Consider the following 13,821-nt stretch of genomic DNA (forward strand, 5'->3'; position numbering starts at 1 on the left):
TTGTCATGCTGGAGGGTCATGTCAGCATGAGACAGCAGGAAGGGTACCACATCAGGGGGGAGGATGTCTTCCCTGTAACGCACAGCGTTGAGATTGCCTGCAATGACAACATGCTCAGTTCGATGATGCTGTGACACACCGCCCCAGACCATGACGGACCCTCCACCTCCAAATCGATCCTGCTCCAGAGTACAGGCCTCAGTGTAACGCTCATTCCTTCGACAATAGACACAAATCTGACCATCACCCCTGGTGAGACACAGTGAAGAGCACTTTTTGCCAGCAATGTCTTGTCCAGCGACAGTTGGTTTGTGCCCATAGGCGACATTGTTGCCGGTGATGTCTGGTGAGGACCTGCCTTACAACAGGCCTACAAGCCCTCAGCCCAGCCTCTCTCAGCGGACAGTCTGAGCACTGATGGAGGGATTGTGCGTTCCTGGTGTAACTCGGGCAGTTGTTGTTGCCATCCTGTACTGTCCCGTAGGAGTGATGTTCGGATGTACCGATCCTGTGCAGGTGTTGTTACACGTGATCTGCCACTGCGAGGACAATCAGCTGTCCGTCCTGTCTCCCTGTAGCGCTGTCTTAGGCGTCTCACAGTACAGACATTGCAATTTATTGCCCTGGCCACATCTGCAGTCCTCATGCCTCCTTGCAGCATGCCTAAGGCATGTTTACGCAGATGAGCAGGCACCCTGGGTATCTTTCTTTTGGTGTTTTTCAGTCAGTAGAAAGGTCTCTTCAGTGTCCTAAGTTTTCATAACTGTGACGTTAGTTGCCTATCTGTAAACTGTTAGTGTCTTAAAGACCGTTCCACAGGTGCATGTTCATTAATTGTTTATGGTTCATTGAACAAGCATGGGAAACAGTGTTTAAACACTTTACAATGAAGATATGTGAAGTTATTTGAATTTTTACGAATTATCTTTGAAAGACAGGGTCGTGAAAAAGAAGGCCAGCATATCCTGGAGTCACCTCTTCAATGTTGATGTTGAGACTGGTGTTGTGCGGGTTCTATTTAATGAAGCTGCCAGTTGATGACTTGTGAGGCGTCTGTTTCTCAAACTACACACTCTAATGTACTTGTCCTCTTGCTCAGTTGTGCACCGAGGCCTCCCACTCCTCTTTCTATTCTGGTTAGAACCAGTTTGAGCTGTTCTGTGACAGGAGTAGTATACAGCGTTGTATGAGATCTTCAGTTTCTTGGGAACTTCTCGCATAGAATAGCCTTCATTTCTCAGAACAAGAATAGACTGATGAGTTTCAGAAGAAAGGTCTTTGTTTCTGGCCATTTTGAGCCTGTAATCGAACCCACAAATGCTGACCATAATTATATCCTCCTGATTCCTGCTTACAAGCTAAAACTAAAGCAGGAAGTACCAGTGACTTGCTCAATTTGGAAGTGGTCAGATGACGCGGATGCTACACTACAGGACTGTTTTGCTAGCACAGACTGGAATAAGTTCTGGGATTCATCCAATGATATTGAGGAATACACCACCTCAGTCATCCGCTTCATCAATAAGCGCATCGATGACGTCATCCCAACAGTGACCGTACATACATATCCCAACCAGAAGTCATGGATTACAGGCAACATCCGCATTGAGCTAAAGGCTAGAGCTGCCGCTTTTGAAGAGAGGGAGACTAATCCGGACGATTATAAGAAATCCCGCTAAGCCCTCAGACGAACCATTAAACAAGCAAAGCGTCAATACAGGATTAAGATTGAATCCTACTACACCGCTTGTCGGATGTGTCAGGGCTTGAAAACTATTACGGACTACAAAGGGAAACCCAGATGCGAGCTGCCCAGTGACGCAGCTAAATGCCTTTTATGCTCGCTTCAAGGCAAGGAACACTGAATGCACAAGAGCACCAGCTGTTCTGGACAACTGTGTGATAACGCTCTCGGTAGCTGAAGTGAGCAAGACCTTTAACCTTTTGGGACTAGGGGGCAGTATTTTCATTTTTGGATAAAAAACATTCCCATTTTAAACAGGATATTTTGTCACGACAAGATGCTCAACTATGCATATAATTGACAGATTTGGATAGAAAACATTCTGAGGTTTCCAAAACTGCAAAGATATTGTCTGTGAGTGCAACAGAACTGATGTTACAGGCGAAACCCAGATAAAAATCCAATCAGGAAGTGCCGCATTTCTTTGAAAGTGCTTCATGCCAATGACTCCTTATATGGCTGTGAATGGGCTACGAATGAGCTTACGCTTTCTACGTATTCCCCAAGGTGTCTACAGCATTGTGACGTCTTTTTACGCATTTATGTTGAAGAATGGCCGTAAGGGACCACATTGAGCAAGTGGTCACATGATGGCTCCCGCAGAAAGTCTTGCGTAAAGTACTGAGGTAGCCATTATTCCAATCACTTCTAATGAGAAACCAATTGTCCCGACGGATATATTATCGAATAGATATGTGAAAAACACCTTGAGGATTGAATCTAAACAACGTTTGCCATGTTTCTGTCGATATTATGGAGCTAATTTGGAAAAAGGTTTGGCGTTGTAGTGACCGCATTTTCCGGTCGATTTCTCAGCCAAACGGGAAGAACAAACGGGAGCTATTTCGACCTACAAAATTATTTTTGGGAAAAAAGGAACATTTGCTATCTAACTGGGAGTCTCCTGACTCCTGAGTGAAAACATCAGAAGTTCTTCAAAGGTAAATGATTTAATTTGATTGCTTTTCTTATTTTCGTGAAAATGTTGCCTGCCGCTAGCAGAGCCTAGCATAGCATTATGCCATGATAAACTTACACAAATGCTTGTCTAGCGTTGGCTGTAAAGCATATTTTGAAAATCTGAGATGACAGTGTGATTAGCAAAAGGCTAAGCTGTGACTCAATATATTTCATTTGTGATTTTCATGAATAGGAAGATTTATGTCCGCTGCGTTATGCTAATTAGTTTGGGGCGACGATTACGCGATGATTACGCTCCCGGATCCGTTTGAGAGTCACAAGAAGTTAAAACAGGTCAACATTCGCATTCAAGTAGACCACCATAGTCCTTGTGCCCAAGGAAGCGAAGGTAACCTGCCTAAATGATTATCGCCCCGTGGCACTCACGTTGGTAGCCATGAAGTGCTTTGAAAGGTTGGCCATGGCTCACATCAACAGCATCCTCCCGGACACCCTAGACCCACTCCAATTCGCATACCACCCCAACAGATCCACAGATGACGCAATCTCAATCGCACTCCACACTGCCCTTTCTCACCCGGACAAAAGGAACACCTATGTGAGAATGATGTTCAATGACTACAGCTCAGCGTTCAACACCATAATGCCCACGAAGCTCATCACTAAGCTAAGGACTCTGGGAATAAACACCTCCCTTTGCAACTGGATCCTGGACTTCCTGACGGGCCACCCCCCAGGTGGTAAGAGTAGGCAACAACTCGTCTGCCACGCTGATCCTTAACACTGGGGCCCCTCAGGGGTGTGTACTTAGTCCCCTCCTGTATTTCCTGTTCATCCACGACTGCGTGGCCAAACACGACTCCAACACCATCATTAAGTTTGCTGACGACACAACAGTAGGCCTGATCACCGACAACTGTGAGACGGTCTATAGTGAGGAGGTCAGTGAACTGGCAGTGTGGTGCCAGGACAACAACCTCTGCCTCTATGTGAGCTGATTGTGGACTACAGGAAAAGGCGGGCCGAACAGGCCCCCATTAACATCAACGTGCTTGTACTGGAGTGGGTCGAGAGTTTCAAGTTCCTAGGTGTCCACTTCACCAACGAACTATCATGGTCCAAATCTTCCAAGATCGTCGTGAAGAGGGCACAACAAAACCTTTTCCCCCTCGGGAGACTGAAAATACTTGGCATGGGTCCCCAGATCCTCAAAAGGTTCTACAGCTGCACCATCGAGGGCATCCTGACTGGTTGCATCATCGCCTGGTATGGCAACTGCTCGATATCTGACCGTAAGGTGCTACAGAAGGTAGTGCAAATGGCCCAGTACATCACTGGAGCCAAGCTTCCTGCCATCCAGGTCCTATATAAAAGGCGCTGTCAGAGGAAAGCCCAGAAAATTGTCAGGGACTCCAGTCACCCAAGTTATAGACTGTTTTCTCTGCTACTGTACGGCAAGACGTACAAAAGCACCAAGTCTAGGACCAGAAGGCTCCTCAACAGCTTCTACAAGCCATAATACTGCTGAACAATTCATAACATCACCGCCGGACAATTTACATTGACCCCCCCCCAGCCTGTACACCCGCACACTGACTCAGTACCGGTGCCCCCTGTATATAGCCTTGTTATTCTTATTGTGTTACTTTTTATTATTAATTTTTATTTGAGTCCACTTGGTAAATATTTTCTTCTTCTTGAACTGCACTGTTGGTTTGTAAGTAAGCATTTCACGGTAAAGTCTACACTTGTTGTATTCGGTGCAAGTGACAAATAATGTTTGATTTGATTTGATACTCAACTAGTCTAAAGAAGGCCCGTTTTATTGCTTCTTTAATCAGAACAGCAGGTTTAATGATCAATTTGCCTTTTAAAATTATAATTAGGATTAGCTAACACAACGTGACACTGGAACACAGGAGTGATTGTTGCTGATAATGGGCCTCTGTACGCCTATGTAGATATTCCATGAAAAAAATCTGCTGTTTCCAGCTACAATAGTCATTTACAACATTAACAATGTCTACACTATATTTCTGATCCATTTTATGTTATTTTAAGACACATTTTTTTTGCTTTTCTTTCAAAAACAAGGACATTTCTAAGTGGTCCCAAACTTTTGATCGGTAGTCTATGTAAATGAGATATTTCTGTATTTCATTTTCAATAAATGTGCTAACATTTCTAAAAACATGTTTTCACTTTGTCATTATGCAGTATTGTGTGTAGAAGGGTAAAAAAAATATGTAATCCATTTTGAATTCAGACTGTAACAACAAAATGTGGAACAAGTCAAGGGGTATGAATACCTAAGGGTTAGTGAGTGCTACAGACCTACCTACCTACCTACCTACCTACCACACACACACACACACACACACACACACACACACACACACACATCTGAACTCTCCTTGTAGACATTTCTGAGGGAGATGTCATTACATGATTAAGAGGAAGCCGTCAGGAAACCGCTTAAGCCCTATTTCCTGTCTGTTGCCATGGTGACAGGCCCACTTTTGCAGTTGCGGTTCACTATCTCTAGTCAGTTAATTTCTTGCCGGAGGAAAGAGAAAATAAACACAAAGGTGCAGGTGTCTTTGAATCCCCACTGCACACTCTGTAGGCTTGTATCCGTTCAGACTCTCCCTTCAGTTCAACTGGGCCTTGGTCTGACCTCTCACCCTGACACATGAAAACAATCATTGGCTCAAAGGCCTTAGCCCCATCGGATGGAGATGTTTTTATGGGTTGAGCCTCAGCAGGCTGTTTGGTCCAGCTGGATGTTGTTCACATAAACCTACAGATAAACAGAGTGCTTTTGAATCAGGGAATGGCCAGGCCTGTATGAATCAGAGCATTCATGAATTGTGGTCAGTGTAAACACAAAACACATTTCCCTTGGTAGGAATTGTTGAGATTGATAAAATTCACCCCCTTTATAACTAATGATCCAAGACTAGGATATCTGTAATATACATTTGCTAGTGGCCGGGGGGCGTTACTTGGCTCATTGTGCTCTAGGGACTCCTTGTGGCGGGCCCGGGTGCCTGCGGGCTGACTTCAGTCGTCAGTTGAATGGTGTTTCCTCTGAAACGCGGGTGTTAAGAAGTGCAGTTTGGCAGGAAGCATGACTCGACCTTTGCCTGCCGACTCCGTTGGGGAGTTGCAGTGATGAAACAAGATCAATATTTGGGGAAAATTGAGGAAAACCTGGCTCACTCTTATAGAAACCTAACCCTGGGAGTTTTACCTTTCAGAGGAACAATTACACAAATGTTAATGACAAAATGGTGAGTGTTTCTGAGTGGTCCAATGTCAGTTCTGACTTAAATATGCTTGTCCATCAATGATTCCAAAACAAATTTACTGAGCTTGAGCAATTGTGACAAAAACAATGGATATACCTTGCCCTAAGAGTTGTGTAAGTTTGGTAGACATATGATTCACAGCTTTAATGACTGCCAAAGATGCTTCCACCAAGTGTTAACTCTGGGGTGTGAAGACACACAATCAAGACATATTTTTTTTCCTCTTCTTTAAAAAAAGAATTCATTTGGAAATATCTTATAATTTTATTTCACTTAAATCTAATTGAATGCCTTTTTAGATAGTATTTTAAGGCAGCAACATGTGAAGAATGTGCAAGGGATGTGTAGATTTTCACCATGCACTGTCTGTACTATTACCCCAGTCTACCTATGTCTATGTATTTGCTTTTCACAAATTCAACATCAATTGAAACTAAGCCAACACGAGGAGAGATAAAATCTATGGCAACCAATGCAAACAAAACTGGTAAATAGGTCTTACATGTTCATCAGTTTTCACTGACTTGCCTCCATTTCAAACCAATGTGAGCTCAGTATTTTCAAATACTGTTCATTCATGCCAATGTAGTTACAATACAGTATATACAGTATACACTCCATACGGTATACTCCCTTCATACTTTACTATGTCACCAGGGTCAAAATTACAATGACAAAAGTAAAGCAGTGAAATGTTAAAGGTTTAGGATTAACAGATGAACTATATGAATTTATACATTGCTGGAGAGCAGATGTGACATGGAGTCCATTGCTGACAGAAGCTGCATTCCTGCAATGGTGAACACAAAAAGGGTTAAGCCGCTCCCCTTTCAAACGCCGGATAATTGCTAAATTCTTTCTGGGGTTTTCACTTGTCAGAACAAGCAGAGGCCCACTGTCAGCAGATAGAGAGAGTGAGAGACAGACAAAGACATAGACAGAGACAGAGAGCGCGAGAGAGAGTGAGAGAGGAACAGAGTGGATGAGAGAGAGAAACAAAAAGAAACAGGGAGACTGATTAAGTATGAAGAGGGAGGAAAGCAAGAGAGAGATACTGTAGTTTGAAAAGGAACAAAAGTTTGAATTTGAATTTGAGGGAAATACAAGAGAGAGAGAAGGAAAAGAGAGAAACACTAAGGGGTGTGTCATAGCAATTTAGTTCCTCAAGGAAGTACAACTGACATTTATCTTGAGACGGTGGCGAGCAGCACAGATAGATGAGACACAGAGGGATTTTATTTTATTTTCACCTGGTAGGATGAAGGGATTCCATTAACGAGTGCTCAATGCTGACAACCTGAGCCACGTGCTGTGGGGACTGAGACGTTTGACACGAAGGAGGGGGGGGACTCTCTCTGGCACACACAGGTAAGAAGACTCTCAGGGCTTTCTCTATCTGATAACTCAACCATGTCTTTTCTATGCACAGATAGCTCTACCTTTGACAGAAATAACATACACTCTTGCAAATATAACACTTGTGTTCTTATTATAGCGAGCTTGTCCTTTTTTGTTATATCTTTCAATACATTTAAAGTTTATGTGGATAAAGGGAGAAGGAAGGTGGTACTGAAGGACCAAATAAGATCATGTGTGAATTCCTCTTCGATAGTTTTCTAACTTACACTGGACTTGGGAGACGTGTACTGTATGTACACTCAGAGTCATGCTGGAACAGATACAAACGGAACCCAGTCCTGACAGACAGCTGTATAACTGAGGAGAGAAACCATCTGTGCCTGGTGGAGCTTGCACAATCAAACAAGTTGTGGACTTTCTTTTCGTCTACTAGCCTACACGGATTGAGTGCCAGAGAGCCAGTCAGAGTGAAAGACAGACATGGAAATGACACAGCAAAGTGTTGGACAGACTAAGGGGTAAAAACAAAATTGGTCACCACAAACCAACTGCTGTTTCTCTTCCTTAATAATAAGCCAGCAGAGTTGTGTGTCAGTCTTGAACAACAACTCTTCAAAGACTTCGAGAAACGTTACAAGACTGACAAAACATGCAAAAATCATACTGTATGAACACTTTTGAATGAAAAACTGCCAGCATCAAACATTCAGTCCAACACCATTCTTAATGAAGCAATACTTTTGTGATGCCAGTTTTTGGGCCATTATTGTGCCACATGCTGAACCTGCACACACACGGGACATATCCTGATTTAGAAACCCATACCAACTAAATGCTGAGAGAAAAACTGGAAAGTTCCACACTTTGTGAGGTCCTCTACTGAAAAGAAAGGTCTGGACCTGAGCTCAGGATAATGCCACCAGGAGTGTGTTCAACGAGGTGGTAGAACTGCATATATTCTATGTTTGTATGATTAAAAGTCATGCCCATCCTATATGATATATTTCTATATCTGAAATACCCTGAACATTTCTCCCTTCTGAATAGACACTTTAAGAACTGGGATGCCTCATTGCCCCATAATACCACTCAAGTCTGGTGACAGGCAGCGGGTGACATAAGCCTTTAGGGCTAGTGTTAGTGGAACATGTCTGCTTGACCTGGTGCTTTGTAATAGCAGCAGTAGAAGTCACATTCTGTCTAGGGAAGTCGAAGGGACTCCACAATTCCCCTGCTAAGCCCTGTGGGAGTCCAGAGGATTTACCTGGGCGTACACACACAAACACACACACACAGCAGTCATCTACGGAATGCTAAATATTTACCTCTCCCACCCCACCCCCCTGCGCATAATCTTCCAATCAGCGATCACTGTCTCCAAGTCAGTCAGCACAGCTCTTCTTGATCCACACAACCTGCCCTCCTAACACTGGAGTCATGGAAGACCCACATTGCTTGGCTTTTCCCATTTCTGAAAGTGTAATAATGTCTGGTTTCATAAAATTGGTTCCTATTGTTAATGGCGAAGTTAGTGCTCTTCCATCCATAGCCTAATGGACAGCAACTCAAATTGACCTTCTTGAGTGCTCTTTAAATGTGTACATGGTCATTGTTGCTGTACTCCACATGAACTGTGTAAACATAAAAAGCATTATCAGCCCGCCCTGTGCTGTCCATTACAGGAGAGTAGTTTTTCATTGTACTCTTGGCTGTCGCATGAAGACAACCCAAAAATGATATTTATACTTTAAACAACTGACCCTTAGCAGACTAGTCAAATAAACAGAGTGAACTTTCCTTTAAGCCCAGCCAAAGAGCCAGCTGTCTCCAGCTGCGGCTCCATATTTCTGCAGGGAGGATACATGGCTGATGGGTGTGCACGTCTCTCAATCCCCACTGGGCTTTTCTGCACTGGAATGAGATTGAGAGTGAATCTGAAATAGCTATCATGCTGTTCCACTTCCATTATCATCGTTAAGGGAAATTCATCTAATGAATGTTCCCGCAGAGAGCGGAGGCTTTGTACTGGAGCGTACCATTAGAAATGTGACACTGGATACGCATGTAATAAAAACCCAGTGGGATGACATATGGGAGATGTGTGTTTGCTGATTATAGAACATAGCCTATTAGTGTGTCAGGATCATTTGATTTATTGGCAGAAAAGTCATTTGCATTTATTGCTTACTGCATCAATTGTGAGTCAGACAGATGACCGTCATTTGGATCACGCACGCATGCACTAGTACACACACACCTGGACCCGTATTCATAAAGCCTTTCAGAATAGGAGTGCTGACGTAGGACCATTTCCTGTCAGTCAATATAATCTGTTTAATTACTATCTAAAAGCTTAAACAGATCCTAGATCAGGACTCTGAGACTCTTTGTGAATATGGGCCCTGAAGCGATTTAAAAAAGACCCATATTTGTGAAAGCCTTGTTGCCACTTAAAGGATGCCTCAGTGTAAGACCTTTTGTCTAAGGGAGGATTCCAAGACAGTAAATATACACTCTTAGGGGGAAAAAGTGCTTTTTATAACCTAAAAGGGCTCTTCGACTGTCCCTATCGGAGAACCATTTTTGTTTCCAGGTAGAACGCTTTTGAGTTCCATGTAGAACCCTTTCCACAGAGGGTTCTCCATGGAATGCCAAAGGGTTCTACCAGTAACCAAAAAATTGTTTTTCCTATGGGGATAGCTGAATAACCCATTTTTCTAAGAGTGAAGGATGGGTCTAGCACCATGACGTGCTCCATTCCCCCTGTTCTGATGCAATCTAGGAGCACTTGTAGAAACCTGCCTGAGCTATTCAGCCTACCTGCCTCTCTCACATACTTGTCCACACAGGCGTTAAGTGGAGATTCAGCCCTGGAATTATCCCCACAGGATGATTGTGTATGCTCTCAACATGTAACAGAAACCAATGGTAGGAATTGTGTAACCTTTTATACATAGTTCATAATTTTCAACATTGTAAAAATAGTTATGTCGAAATGATGTGGCCACAATGTAAAGATACACAAATAATGATCTATTTCATCCTTGTATAAAGGCTTATACTAGAAAGTGGTACCTTCTGAGCATTAGACTGTGTGTTACATTTAGGTTAGGCCCAATTCCATAGGTGTGCCATGGAACCTACTGTGTTAATTTGATATTGAATACATCAAATGAACCTGCAACACAGCTGCAGGACAAAGCTGCAATGACACTAGTCCTGTTAAACGGTATGTGGTGCAACAGTTTTGTGTGTTTACGTGATGTAGGTGCACTCAAGTCCTCCCATGAGGGATAGCTCTCTGTATCTTCACTCCCCTGACAGGGACACGGTGTGGGGTGAGGTGAGGCTGTAGCCTTGGTGGGTATTACCCAGTGGTGTAAAGTACTTAAAGTAAAGTACAAGTAAAATTACTTGAAGTACTACTTCAGTAGTTTTTTGGTGTATCTGTACTTGACTATTAATATTTGGCAACTTTTATTTCACTATATTCCTAAAGAAGATGTACGTTTTACTCCATATATTTTCCCTGACAACCAAAAGTACTCGTTACATTTTGAATGCTTAGCAGAGCAGGAAAATTGGCTAATTCACACTTATCAACAGAACATCTCTGGTAATCCCTACCGCCTCCGAGTTGGCAGACTCACTAAACACATGGTTTGTTTGTAAATGATGTCTGAGTGTTGGATCATGCCCCTGGCTATCCGTAATTTTTAAAAACAAGAAAATTATGCCATCTGGTTTGCTTTAAATAAGGAATTTAAAAGGATTTCTACTTTTACTTTTGATACTTAAGTATATTTTAGCAATTACATTTACTTTTGATACTTAAGTACATTTAAAACCAAATACTTTTAGACTTTTACTCAAGTGGTATTTTACTGGGTGACTTTCACTTGAGTCATTTTCTATTAAGGTGTCTTTACTTTTACTCAAGTATGACAATTGAGTACTTTTTCCACAACTGGTATTACCCATGGAACATCCCCTGGATGTCTCAGTTGGATTCTCTGTAATGCAAAAACAAAAAGCCCAGAAAACTGAAGTGAGGGAGATCCTGTGGCACGGCTGAGCTAGGAGTTAGAAATAACATAATCAGCTATCCCTGCTCCCTTCTCTCTCCCAACCCCCAGGTAAGGATGGAGTCATTCAGCTCCAAGGATATGGCCATGCAGGCCCAGAAGAAGATCCTCAGCCACATGGCCAACAAGTCTGTGGTCCATATGTTCATAGACGACACCAGCAGTGAGATCCTAGACGAGCTCTACCGTGTTTCCAAAGAGTATTCAGGTAACCGCTCAGAGGCCCAGAAGGTGGTGAAGGACCTGATCAAGATAGCAGTGAAGATTGGCGTGCTGTTCAGACACAACCGTTTCAGCCCAGAGGAGCTGAGTCTGGCCCAAGACTTCAAGAAGAAGCTGCATCAAGGAGCCATGACAGCCATCAGCTTCTATGAGGTAAACATGCCGGCATCTTGCATAACACTATGTTACAGTGAGTTAATCGATCATAGACCTCTATGCATTAACGGCCAATCATTCTGTATGAAAACAGATAAAAGACGATGACAACATAATAACATTGTTATCCTATCTCTATTTCCCACTTCTTCTTGTTCAGGTGGAATTCACCTTTGACAAGACAGTAATGTCGGAGATCCTGACAGGATGCAGAGATCTGCTGTTGAAGTTAGTCGACTCCCACCTCACGCCCAAATCCCATGGTCGCATCAACCACGTATTCAACCATTACTCCGATCAAGAGCTTCTGACCCAGCTGTACAACCCCGATGGACCCTTTAAACCCAACCTCACCAAAATCTGCACCGGCCTCAACCGTCTGCTGGAGGAGGGGACGTTATGAGAGTGTGAGCAAGTCTACGATTGTGAGAGAAACACTGGAAGATCTGCCTGATGGGGTCTGCTTAGATCTCAAGAGGACTGTGCGTAAGGACAGGAAGTGTCCATGCTCTAAATAAGAACTGGCGAGATTTGTGATTGAAGTGTTACTTGATGTAGTCACTCACTGATCTGTTATTTTCCAAAAAGGGTACTGCCCAAAGTGGAAAAAAATATGAGAATACGCAGGATGATGTATAGTTAATGTCTCCTGATGAATTGTGTCTCAACGAATGGAGTTCCTGGAAAGTCAGGATTAGGTTAAGATTGTGTCAACCACCTGATTTTTATACAGTGGAATTTCCGTCCATGGTTTCACATCCTCATTTACTACTATTCTATTTTTTTTTCTCTCTCGACATATTATGTACTGTATAGGGAAAGAGAAACCTCAAGGATTGCACAATACTGACTGACAGAATGAAAACAAGGGTTAAAGCAAGAGGTGAAATATAACCTCAATCTAGTGGTCCAGCTGGCAATGACTCAGTACTGCATGTATCAGTACTGCATGTATCAAAGAAAAAAATAGAAGCTTATCTATTGTGGAGATCCAAGACAGTCATTTTATAAGACCAAAAGAGAAACTGGTTGGAATATTTAAGAACTGTCTATAAAATAATTCAGCTTTATTTGGGCCTTGTACATCATAGGATTGGAAATAAAATAAAATGCCTTGTAAATTGGTGTCTTATTGTCTATTTGTGAATATATTGACTTCACATCTTTAGTTGATGTTTTTAAAAATGTACAATATGTGCAATGTATCAATAAATTGACAACAATGTGTATACATACAGTATCAGTCAAATGTTCTACTCATTCAAGGGTTCTTCTTTACTTTTTACTATTTTCTACATTGCAAAATAATATTGAAGAGATCAAAACTATGAAATAAAACATATGGAATCATGTAGTAACCAAAAAAAGTGTTAAACAAATCAAAATATATCATATATTTTAGATTCTTCAAAGGAGCCAGCCTTTGCCTTGATGACAGCTTTGCACACACTTGGCATTCTCTCAACCAGCTTCATGAGGAATGCCTTTCCAACAGTCTTGAAGGAGTTCCCACATACGTTGAGCACTTGTTTGCTGCGTTTCCTTCACTCTGCGGTCCAACTCATCCCAAACCATCTCAATTGGGTTGAGGTCAGGTGATTCTGGAGGCCTGATGTAGTACTCCATCACTGTCGTTCTTGGTCAAACACACCCTGGAGGTATGTTTTGGCTCATTGTCCTGTTGAAAAACAAATGATAGTCCCACTAAGCACAAACCAAATGGTATGGCATACCGCTGCAGAATGCTGTGTTAGCCATGCTGGTTAAGGATGCCTTGAATTCTAAATAATAGAGTACTACAATCTAGTGGTCCAGCTCGCAATGACTCAGTACTGTATGTATCAAAGAAAAAATAGAAGCTTATTTACAAAAACAGTGCACATCTATTGTGGAGATACAAGACAGTCATTTTATAAAGACCCAAAGAGAAACTGATTACTTGTTAGATATTACTGCATGGTCGGAACTAGAAGCACAAGCATTTTGCTACACCTGCATTAACATCTGCTCACCATGTGTATGT

The 13,821-nt window shown here is 42.4% G+C and overlaps 1 protein-coding gene across 1 annotated transcript; it reads left to right on the forward strand.

The window, feature by feature from the left end:
- Positions 1-6,856: 6,856 nt before the first annotated feature.
- tnfaip8l2b (tumor necrosis factor, alpha-induced protein 8-like 2b) lies at positions 6,857-12,923 on the forward strand. The gene is made up of 3 exons (XM_064948314.1): positions 6,857-7,344; positions 11,472-11,795; positions 11,959-12,923. The coding sequence occupies exons 2-3, from the start codon at positions 11,478-11,480 to the stop codon at positions 12,199-12,201; spliced, it is 561 nt and encodes a 186-aa protein (XP_064804386.1). The 5' UTR covers positions 6,857-7,344; positions 11,472-11,477; the 3' UTR covers positions 12,202-12,923.
- The last annotated feature ends 898 nt before the right edge of the window (positions 12,924-13,821 follow it).

This window comes from Oncorhynchus masou, chromosome 30, assembly GCF_036934945.1.
Source record: "Oncorhynchus masou masou isolate Uvic2021 chromosome 30, UVic_Omas_1.1, whole genome shotgun sequence".
NCBI lineage: Eukaryota > Metazoa > Chordata > Actinopteri > Salmoniformes > Salmonidae > Oncorhynchus > Oncorhynchus masou.